Source organism: Xyrauchen texanus, chromosome 31, assembly GCF_025860055.1.
Source record: "Xyrauchen texanus isolate HMW12.3.18 chromosome 31, RBS_HiC_50CHRs, whole genome shotgun sequence".
NCBI classification, from domain to species: domain Eukaryota; kingdom Metazoa; phylum Chordata; class Actinopteri; order Cypriniformes; family Catostomidae; genus Xyrauchen; species Xyrauchen texanus.
Genome location: NC_068306.1, coordinates 29,732,800 through 29,751,528, shown reverse-complemented (window position 1 = coordinate 29,751,528; position 18,729 = coordinate 29,732,800). Strand labels below are relative to the sequence as shown.

The window sequence follows — 18,729 nt, the reverse complement described above, 5'->3', positions numbered from 1 at the left end:
TTTGACGTACCTGGCGGGGCTTCGCAGCGGGGCGGAGTAGGTAATGCAGCGTCGGGAGGCAAAAACGCGAAGACTCGAAGCACTTTCCTCGCTCCGCACACCCGGCGGGGGGGCGGGTTAGTGACTGAGGAGGAGGTCCAACAAAGGCGTCTTCTAGACTTGTAAGAACCGTGGGGCTGGAGGCGAGAGGACTGTGTCCAATGTGCTGGGACTGTTGAGGTGTGGCGGCCAAGTAAGTAAACTTAAATGAAAATTCTCCTGGGTGGACTTGCAGGAAGGCCATGGCATTCAGGGCTGAAGCGACCTGTCCGGTGGCGCTGTAGGCTTTGGAAGTCAGTGAAGTCGCCATCCTACAGGCCTTGGAGGGGGGCACAGGGCGACCCCGTCAGGTGGCGCTTTTATCGGGGCACAGGTGGATCACAACCGGATAGGATTGACCATGAGGTGAGCTGCTGTTTTCTCGAGCCCGGACGGAAGTCAACGAGCATGCCGGGGGCGGGTGGTTCGCAGGGACGTACTCGCTGCCATCCCCAAATCGCCTCAATCCCGTGGGAAGAAGGAGCGTCACAGGGGTGGCTGGAGTGGCATTCTTTCTGAGGATGGAAAGCCATGACTGCAACGTTGCCATGGACATGTTCTCGCAGTGAGTACATGAGCAATCCACTAATGCGGCCTTGGTGTGATCGCTGCCCAGACACACAAGACAGCACCTGTGGCCATCAGGAGCGGAGAGCACTCTACCACATCCTGGAACTACACAGGGGCGGAAGGGCATCTTTATAAAGACGCGTCCTGAAAAGGACGTTCAACACTGCTGTGTATTTGCTCTTTTAGAGAAATAACTCTTTTAACTGCGCCGTCGAGGCGCCCAGGGGCAAAGCTGCTCTGCCGTGCAGAGAAGGAGAAAGCCGCTGATATGCGCCGTAGATCCAACAGCAATCACACTCAGAGATGGGAGGAACAGTGTGTGACTCGCAGCTGGCTGCATACAAAACCGGTCGGCTCCGAAGAAAATTTCTGAATGAAATATCCCTCCCTTTATACCCGAATGTCCGGGGGCGGGACATGCAAATTCTGTCTGCCAATTTCTCATTGGCCTTTTCTCATAGATCAGAGATGCAATAGGCTCTCAAGAGAGACCCCTAGCGTCACTTCTTCGACACAATGTCGAAGTGAGCGACAGGGAACAAAGTTTATTGATGGCAGATCATTATGAAAATATTAAGAATTTCAGTAAATTAAAACAGCACAACAAGAGATTGTTATAAAATATGAAAATATTAAAACACATTTACACTGCACGAGATCACCATATAATCATGAAAACTTAAAACAATGGAGAAATTAAAGACATTTACACAGCAAGAAACAGTGGCTCCTGCAAGAGCTTAAGAAAACTCCTGGAAACAAATTCTGAATGTGATAAAATATATAAAAGCGCATGATATATCGATGCATAAGTGAAATTAAAATAGGTCCACAACAGAATCACAGCCTTTTTCATTATAAAAACTTAAAAATGTTATTTTACATGTAAAAGCTTTTATATCCATTGAAAGCTTAATATAATTTAATACTATTAGAAAATAAAATAGGCTATTGAATTGTTGGGCCTCATGTGCTCAGATAGGAGACAAAGGCTGGCCTACATACAATACAGTCATAATGCCTGACTGGGCCTGTAGGAACACCCAAAGCCTGATAACACAAACAGCACCAAAATCAAACAAAGGGAGAAGTGAATCTGAATCGCGCTCTTTTTCAACATGTTTCAAGCAATTGGCTCTTGGCTGCAAATGTCCCTCATTCATGTGCGCGAGTGCATGAACTAATCTTAAACTCAGGATCAAAGACTGAGTTGACAGGGAAAGTTGATGAGCAGCATCATGTACCGATTAAGCTTGATTGGATTTGTTTGGTTTTGTCAACTCGAAGACAATCCTAGAACCCTAAGTTTGTTCAATGAGCTACATGGTACAGGCACCTGGTGTTATCAAGGTTAAGGTTTAGCATTTGTTTTGTTTTGTTTTTTTATGGAAAAAATGGTAAATACAGTATCTTGCATGTTTTCTAACGTTAAATGATTTTGTGAATTGGAGACACTACAAGGAGGTTCAGCCTGCATTTTTGCTATGTAAAATAATTGACTTCAGAACACGTATAATAATTTCTTGGTGACCAGCCTGCAAGAACTTTCATAGCTAGTCTATCAGACTGGCCCCTAGTGTGGCTAATGTAAATTGAAGCATTGTTTATTCCAACCAACTCATAGTTTATCTTCTTGGGAAGCAGCTGACAAGGTCGGATGAGCTCATAAAGTCATGGGTGTGCTTTAAAATAATTTACATTCCTCTCTATTATTCTAAACATCTTTAAAAGTGATGCTTCTACATGACACTCAGATTTTTATAGAAATGACCAAAGTTCAGCCATGCAACTCTATGTGACAAAAGCTGATAAGTTCTTTGACTTGTAATCTTGACAATTGGTTCCCTCACATGTGACATGTTAAGCCAATCTCTTGCATTGTGTAAGCTGATTGGTCCTTTGACTTGTAAACTGGTAGTCAACGTGCATCTCTCCCTTCGTCTAACATTTAAATGGCTCAGTTTTGCAGATAAGCTGGTTTCTCAGCAGCACGATGCAAGAGTTTTCTCTGAAATTGCTATTTGCTCAGGGGCTTTACTTGTAACAGCTTGCATGGTAAGGTCTGATTTTGGCCATTACACATTGTGGCAGTGGGCGTGGTCAAGCGCCCGTCCGGGAGAGAAAAGCGGTAAGGGCGCTTACACCTGGGCTAAATTATGTCTAACACCTGTCTCTAATTTCAGTGAGCACGGGGAGAGCAGCATAAAAGGGCAGCGAGTGGGCCTCGAGGGGAAGAAGATGACAGACTAACCCAGTGCGCTGTTATTGTGTTGTGTGTGTTAAAGTTATAGTGTAAAGTGGAACGCGAATTAAAAAGCTTACCTTGTGGGGAAGACGTGTTTCCTGTCGTCCTTCATGTGAATAGTGCTACACTGGTGCCGAAACCCGGGCATTTAAAGGAAACAACATTTCCAAGCATGGAAAGTGGTCGCCCCATAGAGTCCTCCCAGCTGGCAGAAGTCCTCCAGTCCCTCGCGACGCTGCATCAAGGCCACCAGCAATCCCTGCTTGAGCTCCGGCAGGACCAAGATCGCAGATTTTTCGAAATCATGCGGGCTCAGGCAGAGGACCGGCTCGCCATCCGGAGCCTCCTCAGCCAGGAGGCCGCGTTGGCCACAACCGCGACCCCGGACACCCGCGCTACGCTGCCCCCCCCCATGCTTCAGAAGACGGGGGCAGCAGATGATCCTGAGGCCTTCCTCGATTTGTTCGAGCGCTCAGCAGAAATCTGGGGCTGGCCCCTCGAACAGTGGGCAGCCCGCCTGATTCCCCTCCTGTCCAGGGAAGCTCAACTTGCGGCACAGCAGCTGCCGGCGACGAACCTCCTGGCCTACGCCGATCTGAAGAGGTCTATTCTGAAGAGAATCGCCAGCTCTTCCGGAGCATGAAGTTAGAAATGTCCGATCGCCCGTTCACGTTCGTTCAAGGGCTCCGGGACGCCTGTCGGAGGTGGCTGCTCGCGGGGGACCGCGACGTCAAGGGAGTAATCGAACAGTTCGTTCAACGGCTGCATCGGAAGACGACGGGGTGGGTACAGTGCCATCGTCCGGCGTCGCTGGAGGAAGCTGTTCGACTGGCGGAGGACCACTTGGTGGCGATCCCGAGGGCGGACGAGCCTTCTTCTCTTTCCCTTCCCTTGTGTCTGCCCCTGCCCTCTCCCCCCCTATGTTCTCTCCCTCTGTTCTCTCCCCAGGGCCTGCTCCTGCCCCGCGCAGGCGTGGAGGGTTCCAGAGACCAACTCCCCGGCCTTGGGAGAATGTACCCTCCCATTTCCCGTCATTCAGCCAGTCTCCTCCTCAGGTGGGGGCGCCCGCCAGCACAAGTGCGGCCGCAATGCCTGGGCCGGCCTGTTGGAGGTGCGGAGACCCGGACCACTTCCGGGATCAGTGTCCGCTGATGGAGGTGGGGACGGTGGTGCAGGTCTCCGACGTCCCGCAGGCTGCCCCCTATCGGGCTGGAGCATACCGGATTCCGGTAAGGATCAGGGTGGGTATTTACCAAGCTTTGCTGGATACCGGCTGCAATCAGACCACCATCCACCAACGCTTGGTTCAACCCAGGGCTTTGGGTTTAGCTAAACTGGTGAGGGTGAGGTGTGTGCATGGGGATGTTCACGAGTATCCCATGGTGACTTTGGCAATTAAATTCAGGGGAAGAAACCATAGTGTGGAGGCAGCGGTTAGTTCCCGCCTCACCCATCCGCTAATCTTGGGTACTGATTGGCCGAATTTTAAAGATATTTTAGAGGGTATTTGTGCGGATGGGTCCTGGATAAAGAGGTGTGCGGTGTGCGATGCTTTGGCAGGGGAGGCGGAGCCGGGGCCGTCCTCGGCTGCTCGGAATGATGAGGGAAGGGGCGAGGTGGCCACCCCTCCTCTCAGGGAATTCCAGGAGGGGGACTTCCCTCTAGAGCAGTCGCGGGACGAAACCCTTAAACATGCTCTTGACCAAGTGAGAGTAATTGATGGTCATCAGCTCCGGCCGGGCATCGCCATCGCATACCCGTATTTTGCCATGATTAGAGATCGGTTATATAGAGTGACGCAGGACGCTCAAACAGAGGAGGAAGTGACACAATTATTGATCCCACGGAGCCGCCCGGAAATGGTTTTCCAGGCGGCTTACTATAATCCTATGGCCGGTCACCTAGGGGAACGGAAAACACTTCTCCGTCTAATAGCCCATTTCTATTGGCCGGGCATTGGCGGTGACGTCCGCAGGTGGTGTGCGGCGTGCCGTGAATGTCAGCTGGTAAACCCACCTACCACCCCAAAAGCGCCATTGCGCCCTCTACCATTAATCGAGGTTCCCTTCGAAAGAATTGGGATGGACCTCGTCGGGCCATTAGAACGGTCAGCACGCGGACATCGCTTCGTGTTAGTCCTAGTGGATTACGCGACGCGATATCCGGAAGCAGTGCCTCTGAGCAATATCTCCGCACGTAGTGTTGCAGGGGCACTCTTCAAAATAATCTCCCGGGTGGGGATTCCGAAAGAAATCCTCACCGATCAAGGCAAGACTTTTATGTCACGGACACTTTGCGAACTTTACGGGCTCTTGGGCATTAAATCGATTCGCACTATCGTTTACCATCCGCAGACTGATGGCCTAGTGGAACGGTTTAATAAAACGCTCAAGAACATGATTCAGTAAATTGCATACACGATGACGCTTAGAAATTGGGATAAGTGGCTAGACCCCCTGTTGTTTGCAGTACGAGAGGTCCCACAAGCCTCCACAGGGTTCTCCCCGTTTGAGCTGCTGTACGGGCGACGCCCCCGCGGTGTCCTTGACGTCATCCGCGAAGCTTGGGAGAAGGGACCTTCTAATAGCAAAAATGAAATTCAGTTCGTTCTCGATCTTAGAGCAAAACTCCACACACTGGGGCGACTAACACAGGAGAATTTGCTCCAAGCTCAAGAACGCCAACGCCGGCTGTATGACAGGGGTGCTCGGCTACGGGAATTTGCACCGGGAGATAAGGTACTTGTATTGCTCCCAACATCGAGCTCTAAATTACTCGCCAAGTGGCAAGGACACTTTGAGGTCACACGACGAGTGGGGGATCTCGACTATGAAGTTAAACGTACCGATAGAGGGGGCGCACGTCAAATTTATCACCTCAACCTCCTGAAATTGTGGAGGGAGGAGGCGGCCTCTGTGATGTTGGCCACGGTAGTTCCGGAGAGGGCGGAGCTCGGACCGGAGGTAAACAAAAACTGTAATCTTAACACTCCGGTTGCTTGTGGAGACCACCTCTCACCGCGTCAACTCACAGAGGTTTCCGAATTACAAAAGGAATTTGCGGATGTGTTTTCCCCTCTACCGGGTCGTACAAACATCATACAGCACCACATCGAGACCGAGCCGGGCGCGGTGGTACGTTGCCACCCCTATCGCTTACCCGAACATAACAAGAAAATAGTACGGGAGGAATTAGATGCGATGCTTGATATGGGCGTAATAGAGGAATCCCACAGTGATTGGTCCAGCCCGGTTGTTCTTGTTCCCAAGATTGATGGGTCTGTTCGATTCTGTGTGGATTACAGAAATGTCAACGCGGTGTCTAAATTTGACGCGTACCCAATGCCCCGTGTTGATGAACTGCTCGATCGGTTAGGTACTGCTCGATTTTATTCGACCTTGGATTTAACAAAGGGTTATTGGCAGATCCCCTTGACACCAATGTCCCATGAGAAAACAGCCTTCACTACGCCGCTTGGATTACACCAATTTGTGACGCTTCCTTTCGGTTTGTTTGGAGCACCAGCCACGTTTCAGCGTCTTATGGATCGGATCCTCAGACCTCACACCGAGTACGCCGCTGCCTATTTAGATGATATAATCATTTATAGCAATGACTGGCAGCGGCACATGCAACATCTGAGGGCCGTCCTGAGATCGCTGCGGCGGGCGGAGCTCACAGCAAATCCTAAGAAGTGCGCGGTTGGGCGTGTGGAGGTACGGTATCTGGGGTTCCACTTGGGTCATGGCCAGGTGCGTCCCCAAATTGACAAAACCGTGGCGATTGCGACTTGCCCTAGACCCAAGACCAAAAAGGGGGTGAGGCAGTTCCTGGGGCTGGCTGGCTATTATAGGAGGTTTGTGCCTAATTATTCGGATGTCACCAGCCCGCTGACTGACCTCACTAAAAAGGGGGCTCCAGATCCGGTCCAATGGTCGGAGCAATGCCAACAGGCGTTTTTGCAGATTAAAGCCGCACTTTGTGGGGGGCCGCTTCTTCATGCACCTGACTTCTCTCTCCCTTTTGTATTGCAGACGGACGCTTCAGACAGAGGGCAGGGGGCCGTACTCTCGCAGGTGGTGGAGGGGGAGGAGCGCCCGGTGCTGTACATTAGCCGGAAGCTCTCCTTAAGGGAGACTAAGTACAGCACCGTGGAGAAGGAGTGTTTGGCCATCAAGTGGGCGGTCCTCACCCTCCGTTTCTACCTGCTGGGGCGGGCCTTCACCCTCTGCTCGGATCACGCCCCACTGCAGTGGCTCCATCGCGTGAAAGATACTAACGCCCAGATCAATCGTTGGTATCGAGCACTCCAGCACTTTAAATTCAAGGTGGTCCACAGACCGGGGGTGCAGATGGCTGTCGCCGACTTCCTCTCCAGAAATGGGGGGGGGAGTGGTAGGCAGGCCGGATGACGCCCCGGCCTGAGTCGGGCGGTGGGGGTATGTGGCAGCGGGGGCGTGGTCAAGCACCCGTCCGGGAGAGAAAAGCGGTAAGGGCGCTTACACCTGGGCTAAATTAGGTCTAACACCTGTCTCTAATTTCAGTGAGCACGGGGAGAGCGGCATAAAAGGGCAGCGAGTGGGCCTCGAGGGGAAGAAGATGACAGACTAACCCAGTGCGCTGTTATTGTGTTGTGTGTGTTAAAGTTATAGTGTAAAGTGGAACGTGAATTAAAAAGCTTACCTTGTGGGGAAGACGTGTTTCCTGTCGTCCTTCATGTGAATAGTGCTACACACATATACCCAGTTTACACCTCGTATTAAAATGTGTCTCCGATCACATGTGGTCAGGTGAGACACATCACTGTTTACACCTGGTCATTAAATGCGTCTCCTGTGACCACTTGTCTTTGGATTTCGAGGGAAAGGTCTCAGATTCATTATGAAATACATCAAAAACTATGCTGCTGCATGATAATAAACTGCAAAAAAGTAATAAAAGCAAAGAAAGCTGGAAAACAAAAACGGGATCTGTTTCTCCAAGATGCAGCAGAAATTTAATCTAAGCACAAATACAAAATTATGAGCAGAATTATCTGGTATTTTAGTGGATTATCTGTATTAAAGGTGCTTTAAATGTGTGTGCTTGTTATCTGTATCCCTGCTTGTTGATATCAGACACACTGAAGGAGATCTGTGAAGTTCTTGTACTCGTGTATGTATCCACTTTATCAAATTTTCCGATTGGATGGTTTTTTCCTTTTAAAGCCACTCATAACTGGTAAAGTTTAAACTATTGTTGTATCTCAGCAGCTGATTGACTGTTGATGATGGGTGGTGCTTCACTGCTGTCCAGGACACATACAGGATGGAATTGCATTCCTCAAATATGATGTGGTCACATGCAGTTTTGATCACATTCGTGAGTGTTTTTTGTGATCTGATCATAAAATATTTTAGACTCCGTATAGACCTGTATTTAATGCTGACCACATGTGATCGTATCTGTGGCAGGGCGGAGGGTGGGGCCGGGTCGTGATCCTTCGAACCCGGTCCCGTATTAGACTAATTATGCCTCCGTGAGGGTTAAAGGCTGACTGCAGGGGACCGTGCGGGAGAGAGAGATCGTTTATGTACATGTCCGTCATGTGTGTGTTTATGTTGTCTTTTAAGTTTCTCATTAAAATATTATTTATATTGAAAAGCCGGTTCTCGCTTCCTCCTTTCCATTGATCACGTTACAGTATCATCTAAAACGCATCTTAATACCAGGTGTAAACGGTGTTATAGAAGCACATCTTTAAATCCCCACATAGCTAACCTAAGTCACTAGATAAATAAGCTCCAGTACAGATTATGAGTTGGGTCAATAGTATTTTAACCTGTTCAGCTAAGCAGAAAGAGGCACACATAGATTTAGTTAATTAGCATGAATCCATTTGGCCAGTGGCTATAGACACACCTAGCTAGCATACACTGGATGCACATGGCTCTTTGGAATAGCAGCAGTACCCCAGGCTTGGCGATACATCTGATTGGTCGGGGGGTTGTATTTTTTGTATACTGTATGTGTTATGCTTTTTGAGCACCTTCCCTGCTTTGTTGGGGGATTCTTTATAATTGTGTGTATTTGTGCAGCAGTTTGTAATATATGATCGATACAGCATGTCTTGCGTTTTGTATAATTGTGCAGCAGCAAGTCCATGTGCTAATTCCATATGTTGTGTATTTTCTAGAAGTAGCAAGCAGCAGCATTAGCAGATCTATTCTGCCAAGACCAATATTCTATCAAAATGTCACACCTGCATTGACATGCTTAATATTTCTGATAGTTGTCATGACTGCAATGTATATCAGTAGACTTCAAGTCAGTTTTGGGGAGTAGATAAATAAAAATAACAATGCTACTAAATGTATTTTTCAGTAGCATGACATTAGCTCAGCTATTTTCCCAACAGATTAGCTTTTCCAGTAACAAGCTACTTTTTCAAAATAAATTGTGTTATAGCGTCACCAAACACTACATTTATCGCATTGTATTATGAACACAACAATGGAGCTGAGGGAGTAATCAAACGCGCTCACCTAAACTGCTCTCATGTAGTGCTGGGAAAACCAAATCATTTAAGTGAATCAGTTCTTTCGGACAGTTTCTGAGTGCAGGACATTTCAACTTTCAAAAGGTATTTCATGTAAACTCACCATATATGTAGGAGTATTAGCAATACGTTGCAATACACTTTTTTAAAGATGGACATTTACATGTGCTCAGTGGAGTTGAGTGGAGCTGAAAAGTATTGATTTAATAACTTGCAGGGGAGTAGCGATAGCTGCTTCGGCTGTGCCAGGCACTGAGAGATGACAATTTTATGCATCAAAGTTAATGAAGGATCTGGATCCTTCCTTCAGGGGAAGGGACTTTTGATTAGGCCATAATGCCAGATGATCCTTTTGAACTGGGGAAAAATGAAGGAAACTTGAAGAGTGATTCTTTTCTGGAAATACTTTAAGGGGAGGAAAATGAGGGTCATTAGTAATAAGTCATTAACAGTGCCCTGAGAGTCATTTGGAGGATACATTTGCAGAGGTCAATTCTCTAAGCAGCCATTAACATGTAAACTATGATGTATGAGTCCAACACAGCAGGAGGGCATTCCCAAATGTTTCATAAGCTCAAACGTATTATTGTATTAAAAGTACTGAATGATCTAAGAAGGAAACTGATCGCCAGCGTTGGTCTGATTTTCACAACATTTTAAATAGCAAAAACAGCTTGTCAGGGTCTTGAGCAATACAGTCTGACTAATGAGAATTAATCTTTTGTAATAAATGAGGTCATTTCAATCCAATTCCTACACTCATCCAATCAAAATGTTGGTATATTACTGTTTTAAGTCTTTTTGATTATAATGTAAAGCAGCTGTTTTTGTACTGATGCCAGACTGATTTGCTATGAATTATCATATCTTTTTGGTCTCTGTCCATCAAGTTTAAAAAAATTATACGATCAACTAAAACTAAGTACTTTTCATTTGTAAAGTCTCTACTTCACTGCATTTAAAAAAGTGCATTGCTACATGGTTTTGTAATATATACAATTGTTTTGGGATAAATGCCATTAAAATTAACTGTTGTGATATACACAGATCAGTCACAACATTAAAACTACCTGCCTAATATTGTGTAGGTCCCCCTTGTGCCACCAAATCAGCGCCAACCTGCATCTCAGAATAGCATTTTTAGATGATATTCTTCTCACCACAATTGTACAGTTCGAACCAGTCTGGCCATTCTCTATTGACCTCTCTCATCAATAAGGCATTTTCATTCACAGAACTGCTGCTCACTGGATGTTTTCCATTTTTTGGCACCATTCTGAGTAAATTATAGAAACTGTTGTGTGTGAAAATCCCAGGAGATCAGCAGTTACAGAAATACTCATACCAGCCCGTCTGGCACCAACAATCACCCATACGATTATCTAATCAGCCAATCATGTGGCAGCAGTGCAGTGCATAAAATAATGTCATATGGGTCAGGAGCTTCAGTTAATGATCAACTATCAGAATGGGGAAGAAAATGTGATCTCTGTTGTTGTAATGATTGTTGGTGCCAAATGGGCTGGTTTGAGAATTTTTGTAACTGCTGATTTCATTGTTTTTTCATTGGATTTTCATGCACAACAGTCTCTAGAATTTACTCTGAAAATTGCCAAAAACAAAAAACATTCAGTGAGCGGCAGTGGACTCCGGCTGTGAACAGAAATGCCTTGTTTATGAGAGAGATCAACAGAGAATGGCCAGACTGGTTCGAAATGACAAAGTAACTCAGATAACCCCTCTGTGCAGTTGTGGTGAGAAGAATATCATCTCAGAATGCTATTCTTTTGGCGGCACAAGAGGGACCTACATAATATTAGGCAGGTGATTTTAATGTTGTGGCTGATCGGTGTATGCCGCATTACTGTGAAATAAATTTACTCATTACACATGGTGAGTTTAGATATTGGTCATACCGCCCAACTCTATGTATGCGGCAAAGGAAATAATGGAAAATGAGGATTCTCCTCCCGGCCCTCCACCAGAGAACGGAGTGGTCTGCTTACCAGCTCCGAAGCTCCGAAACGTCTTGTTCCCTGGGTAGTCCGTCTCAGGAACGCTTGGGAGCCTTCCGGGTCCCTAGAGACAGGGGGCGTGCGCTTCCTGCGGGGCACTAAACGCTGGGGCTGAGAGATAGGCCCAGGTTGAGGCGGAGCTGCCTGATGAGATGGCCTCTATCTGTTGCTTTACCGCCGGAAACTGCTGGGCAAAGTCGTCGGCGTAGTCAACGAATAGGCCGAGCTGGGAGATGAGGGCGTTGAGAAAGCGGGCTTTGTCAACCTCCCGCATCTCGACCAGGTTCAGCCACGGGTGACGTTCCTGGATCAAAAGGGTGGCCATTGCCTGCCCGAAGGGCGAGGTCGGTTACAGAGCGCATTTCCTGCAGCACGTCGGGGTCAGATCCCAAGTGCAGATCTTTAAGTGTCTTGGCCTGGTGGACTTGCAGGAGGGCCATGGAATGCAGGGCGGAGGCTGCCTGTCCGGTGGTACTGTAGGCTTTGGCGGTCAGTGAAGATGTCATCCTACAGGCCTTGCAGGGGAGCACCGGGCTATCCCAGTTGTTAGCGGCGCCCGGACCCGAGGAACCAATCGTCTAGGGTTCCAGTCCAACCCCACGCTCACGTGGGGGGCATCAGCCTCAGACTGGGCGGGCCGACCCGAAGGTCAACGATCATGCTGGGGGGCAGGTTCGTGGGGATTTATCCAGTGAAACCGAGCCTGCTGCCATCCCCAAATCGCCACAATCACCAGCCGTGTCATCCTAAAACCCGTGGGAAGAAGGAGCAATGCGGGTGGAGGCTGGAGTGGCATTCCTTTTTAGGAAGGAAAGCCACAACCGCAACATTGCCATGGTTAATGTCGCAGTGAGAACAAGAACCATCCACAAATGCCGCCTCAGTGTGATCACGGCCCAGACACACGAGGCAGCGTCTATGAACGTCAGGAACGGAGAGATATCGACTACATCCAGGAACCACACAGAGGCGGAAGGACAGCTTTAAAAAGACGTGTCCGGAAAAGGTCGTTTAACACCTGCTGTGTGTGCTCTTTTAGAGAAATTAAACTCTTGTAGTGAGAGAAAATAGCACTTTCAGAAGCACTGTCGAAGCGCCCAGGGGCAAAACTGCACTGGTGTGCAGAGAATGCCGCTGATATGTGCCTTAGATCCAACAGCAAACACTCTGCGGAGGTGAGTGGAACAGAAGTGATCTCAGCTCGCCGATTGCACAACCGCTCGGCTCAGAAGAAAAAAATCTGAATGGACAGATGCACGATTCCCTCCTTTTACATGCTAATTCTGTCTGCCAATTTCTCATTGACCTTTTCTCAAGTTCAGAGGAAACTGAGGCCTTCAAGAAAGACCCATAGTGTCGCTTCATTCGACACAATGTCGAGTAAGCGACAGACGAGGCATAAACATTTAGGTGCACAAATTTATTTCATTTATTTACATGTAAATATTTCAGTCGTGCAGACTGCCATTGACCGGAGCAGCACAAATTCCAACACATCACATGCGACAAAATAGCAAGACTTAGCAGTAAATCTGAAATACAGCTGGTTTAAATAGGCTTGGCTGGCAATGAGAACCCTGATTATATATGGTTATGAGAGTGAGTGAACACCCACCTCATGCCCACCTAAACTTTGATCCTTTTAATGGTGAGGTCCATGTTTAAATCTGTTCAACTTTTGCTTTAATACAGAACTGCTGTACACAGCTGGAATAACAATTTTGATACACCAGATCTCAGCTCAGATTTTTTTCTCAAAACATTTTTTACATAAATTCTTTTGTTTTTACACTCAAAGAATTCAAAATAATGTTTATACATTTTCTAATTGTTGATTTTCTCACTTACTATGACTTGATAGTGGGCGCATGCCCTTTGGCTGTCACAGAAACACAAACAGGCATTCATTTAAGCATAATGAATGTTTTACATGTGTTCTAGTTAATATTGATTCAGAAATATGTGTAACTTACTTGAAAGTAATTAAATGTAATCTGATTACAATAATTAAATATGTAATGCATTACAGAACTTTTTGTACTAAAATTAATTAGATTACATTAATTAATCACTTTGTAATCAGATTACACCCAACACTAAATGACTGTGAGTCTTCACCCAAATGGCAACTCTTTTCTGGAGGTGACAGTAGAAGGTCTTATAAATCAATATTATTAATTCATATTATTTTTTATTTCTTCTAAATTTAAGTTTTAAAGAGAGTCTGTGAAAATGAGCTGTTTTATTGAGATCCAGATTGAACTTTCATGATAATATTTTCAAATCTAGGATTCAGGGAGATATATTTCCCAGATTAAATATTTAAAAATCAATTCCTCTAAAATAAATCTGCAACCAAAATTCTAAAATATTCATGGATATAGTATTCAAAGTGAAGAACTTCTATTTGAGAATAGATCTTAGCTTTTTCACAGATTCTCTTGTTGTTGTCAAAGCCTCAAACAATTTTGAATCTGACCCCATTTCCTCCCATTTTCTTTTTCTGGCTGTGTATGTTTCTTTTCTATGTATTTTTTTCCCTTCTTTCTTTGAGATTGCAACATCTGGTGAGGCTTTCTTACAATAATCTCTAGAGCTAACAGGCATGCTCTGCATCATAGTAGAGCTCAGAACTTCTTTTACACAGTTCTTCCATCACGCTTACTCACGCACACACATGCAAACACCACACTGACAGACACATGCAGAAACACGTGGCTCTAGTTCCCAATGAGGTAATGGTTTTTGGCAAGGGTGAAATAAGAGCTGACCAGACTAAAATGGCTGGTACAACCTGTTCAGTGTAAATCAGGCAAAAAATGTATGAAGTAATACAATAGAAAACAAGGAAAAGTGATTCAAGTGTTTGGAAATAAAGTCATACAGGTTTGTAACAGCATGAGGGTGAGTAAATGATGATAGATGTTAATTATTGTGTGAACTATCCCTTTAAGTATTTGTGTTTTGTTGTAAATGTGCTCACATAGTTGACATAAACCAGATCTTGCAATACATCACATATCAGCCCACATCGATAAAAGCCTGAAACAGTTTTGGCCAGATGTTTACTCCAGATGCAGCTAGACCATTGTTTCGCTAGCACTATGCCGTATTTTACTTGGCCACAATGTCGTGTGAAATGCCACGGCCATTACGACTCCCTGCCTCTGTGCCACATTTAAATTGGGGTGATTACATTTTTGGTAACAATCTGTTTTTATTGGCTTTGAGAAAGCTTTCCTGGCATTAACATAGCTTTGGAGTTTGCGTTTATAGACTGCATCTGGTGGTCACAGGTCTTTGTATTCATAAATGAGCATACGTCCGTATTTGGACAGAGTTATGAGATGTTGGGTCAGGGCGTAAATATTAGGACAGGGTTGTGATGTATTACAGGCAGAAATCCACACCCTGCATGAGCGGAAGGAGGCCCCATTATGAAATATGGAGAGACAGAGACAGGAAAGACTATCAAGGAAGATTTGGTCTTCAGAGAAATCCTCTTTTTCACTTAAGGCTATTTCCTGCGGTCTCTTTGATGACTCGGAGGCTGCCAGTTATGTGGAAATCCGAGCAATTAGCTGGTCCTTGTTAACATGTCAGGGCTACTTCACTACTTCACAAAACGTCTGGCTGACTCTTTGATACTTACATTTACTTATATTTACTTTTTACACTTACATTTCATCCTAGTTGTCAGTTCATGTCATGTATCATTTTTGAAAGCCCGATCGTCACTAAAGGCACGTTTAGAGTAGAGCTTCCCAAACAGGCTTATCGTAAGTCCCTAGGGGCTTGTGAAGGAACTGCGGGGGGTTTAGAGATATGTGTTAGAAATGCCAATTCTGAATTAAAGAGCCCTTGAAAGCAAATATGAGATTTGAGACTATTTGAACATGTTTATTATCTTTAAGCTCACGTATATCTTAGAGTACTACTAACAGCTGACAACATTTTCTTAAGCATATCTACATATTTTAAATTTACAATATATCTCTTCTGTAAAAACAGACCAAATATATTGATGACTTATCTTGCACTACATAGATCTTTGGCCAAGCAAATGCACGCTAGAATGAGAATGTCCGTCCCCCTAATCATGTTTCAGGCTGTGTTGTTACTAAAGTCTATTGGCTGTTAAAAATAAAAAGGCTGAGACCTTTGTCCCGCCAAAATGTCTCATTGGGAAATAAGTCAACACAGGACTGTAAAATGTGCTTGTCCAAAATCTCTTTCAAAGCAAGTAAGTCCACTCTGCGGCCATCTTTGGGACACTCCCAGGCAGCTATTTTCTATGGATACAAGCATCATAAAAGTAAAGCTCTTATCTACTTGAATCAGGAAAGTCAGAAATCTCCAAAAACCGTTGGTTAAGATTACGATCAAAGAAAATATTTCAAATCAGCAGTAAAATCGGACAACAATGGTATCGTAAATTGTACTGCTTCAACTCAGATTACGCAAAGAAAATAAAAAAAAAATGTCAGGCTGGTCCAGCAAATGTGCATGCGTGTTCTAGTGTTAACTGACAGCCGATGTCATAATCTAAAAGGTGGTTGGTAGCCTACTTTTACCTGTAAGACGAGACTTCCTTTTTCACCATATTGGGTGTTCCAATTTCTCACATTAATTTGAATACAAGTGCTCCGTTTTGGGATAAAACAGTTTCTGGCATGTCAAGCCATTTCATGGGTTCATTAAATTAAATTATATAATAATTTAAAACATTTAAAAATTATTCATTAAAATGTAATAAGAAAAATAACAGGAGGAATATTACTTATATGGATACTTCAAGCATTTTAGGTTATAGGGATCCAGATGACAAAAAAAGTTTAGGAACCCTTGGTTTACAGAACAAAACAACTTAATAGACTAGGGCAAAGTATTTCTACAAACTGTACTGAGGTAAAGTTTATGTTATAATGTCTAAACATTCCTTAAATTAAGTTAAATGAAGGATCCTAGTTCAATAAAATATTAAGCTCAATCGACAGCATTTGTGGCATATTGTTGATAACCATATTTTCCCAAGGTGCAATCTTGGTTTCATTAGAAAAACTTCTGGCTTGTCATATCTCATCTCAGTTTAGTTAAGCAAAATTTACAGAGAATTCAGGAAAATCATGAAACAAGAACATCAATGGACCACCAAGATGGTTCATTGGCCACAACAGAGAAACCACATCTCAAGCAACCAACACATCAACTGCCAAACGTGATCTTTACCTGAGAGCCGTTTCTCTCGAGTACTCTTCCAAAAAATATCCCATGCCTTGTTAGTGGAATCCTTCACATGCTCGCTAAAAGCCCTCCTGAGTGGAGTTTTCACTGTGTGAGCCATATTCATGTACTTTCAAATGCATCCAGTCACTATTCATTAAATCTTTATGTAGAGGTTCATGAAGTCCAGAGAGAAGGATGTTTCTTCATGGTAGTTTGACATTTAATCCAGAACGTCTGTAGTTTGCAGACACCCTCTAATGTGTGTGAGAATGTGAAAGAGAGAGAGAAAGAATGAGAAGGAATGGGGGGAAACTTTTTCTTCTCCCAAGCTAGGGGTCAGAGGAGCCTGAAAAGGAAATAGCATCTACTTTGGGTTAGGCATCACCACCCCCTCCTGATCTCCCTCGCCTTCAAGATGATGTCAGTTCTGCATCTGGATGGCCACTGTTAATACACACTAATTTCTTTGCAGGATACTAAGATACATATTACGTTTTGATGGACTCTTTTTCAAAAGGGTGGGGAAGTAGGCAAAGGCTGTTCCCTTTTCTTTATTTTCTCATTTTCTCGACTCTTCCCTTTTCAAAGAAGAACATCTATGTTTTCTTTGTTATACAAACAAACTACATGTTATTCTATTTCTGCTTTCCATCCATCCATCCATCCATCCAACCAACCGCTTTTTAAAATGTTTTTAAGCTTTCAGACAATACTTTGTTGAGGCAACTTCAATCTTTGCTTTGATGAACTTTCATTTTTTAGTTTCATATTGTCAGCCCTTTGTGACTGACAATTTTATTACAAATAAGTAATTTGGTATAAGTAAATAAGTAATTCCATTCTGTCTTTATTGCATATTGGCTCATTATAGTTTCCTTGTTCAAATTAACCTATTGTATAATTTAAATTCTTGCTTTGATTACAAAGGATGACATTTATGATTATGCTTAATTTTAGTTGAGAGAGTCCCTCTAAATGTTTTCTAATTGTATGTTTACAGTGCTGATCAGTGGATTGATCCATGCTCTCTTTAGTCTGTACTACTTTCTGTTGCCAGAGCAAACAGCTCACATGCACTTGAACACACACAAGATAGGCCAATCTGGGCGGAATCTTCTTGCTCTAGAGAATCCTGTATGCTGATATTCTGGCAGTCCAGGTCATGCATGCCATATATATATATATATATATATATATATATATATATATATATATATATATACTGTATATTCAGTGGATCTTGTCAAATAATCATATTTAAAATGTTCTTTAAATTTATTGAAAAAAGTAACTTATTTATTTATTTAGTAAATTAGATTAGATTAGATTCAACAAGTACAGAGCCAATGAAATGCAGTCAGCATCACTCTCATAGTTCTGAAATGCAAATCTTGCACTGCTACTGGGGCAATAATTATTATGGGGCAATAATTACAAAAATGTAATACAGTCACTTTTTTTGCTACAGAAAAGAGCTATACGAATTATACACAAGGCCGCCTATTTCGAACACACAAATCCACTCTTTCTTAAATCCAAGCTATTAAAAATGCAGGATCTTGTAAAATTATATAATGCACAGTTCATGTTCAAAGCGTATCACTATTTATTACCTGTGAACATTCAAAATATTTTTTCTCATAAGGAGCATTCAGTACAGTTTGAGAGGATTAGGAAACTTTGTGGTCCCAATGGCGGGTTCCACCAGGAGGAGTTTTTCTATGTCTGTTTGTGGGGTTACTTTGTGGAATAATCTGGGGCTTGAATTAAAGCAGTGTCAAGGCATTCACAATTTCAAACGTCTTTACAAACGAAAGGTCTGGTTCCATTACAATGACATTGTGCTTTGATTGTATTCATGTTGTGTGGATTGTTGGATTAGTTATTATTTAGTTACCCTTGTGGTATTCCGTCTACCATTGTTGGTAGTTGTTCGTCATTATGTACTCTTGTGGTATTCCGTCTACCATTGTTGGTAGTTGTTCGTCATTATGTACTCTTGTGGTATTCCATCTACCATTGTCGGTATTTGAAAATCATTGTTATGTACCCTTGTG

The 18,729-nt window shown here is 44.1% G+C and overlaps 1 protein-coding gene across 1 annotated transcript in view; it reads right to left on the bottom strand.

The window, feature by feature from the left end:
• Positions 1-16,904, bottom strand: part of si:dkeyp-23e4.3 (rho GTPase-activating protein 7) — a 92,247-nt gene extending 75,343 nt beyond the window's left edge. The window contains 1 exon segment of the mRNA XM_052099403.1: positions 16,676-16,904. Coding sequence (XP_051955363.1) covers positions 16,676-16,796 — 121 coding nt within the window. The 5' untranslated portion in view covers positions 16,797-16,904.
• Between the last annotated feature and the right edge of the window lie 1,825 nt (positions 16,905-18,729).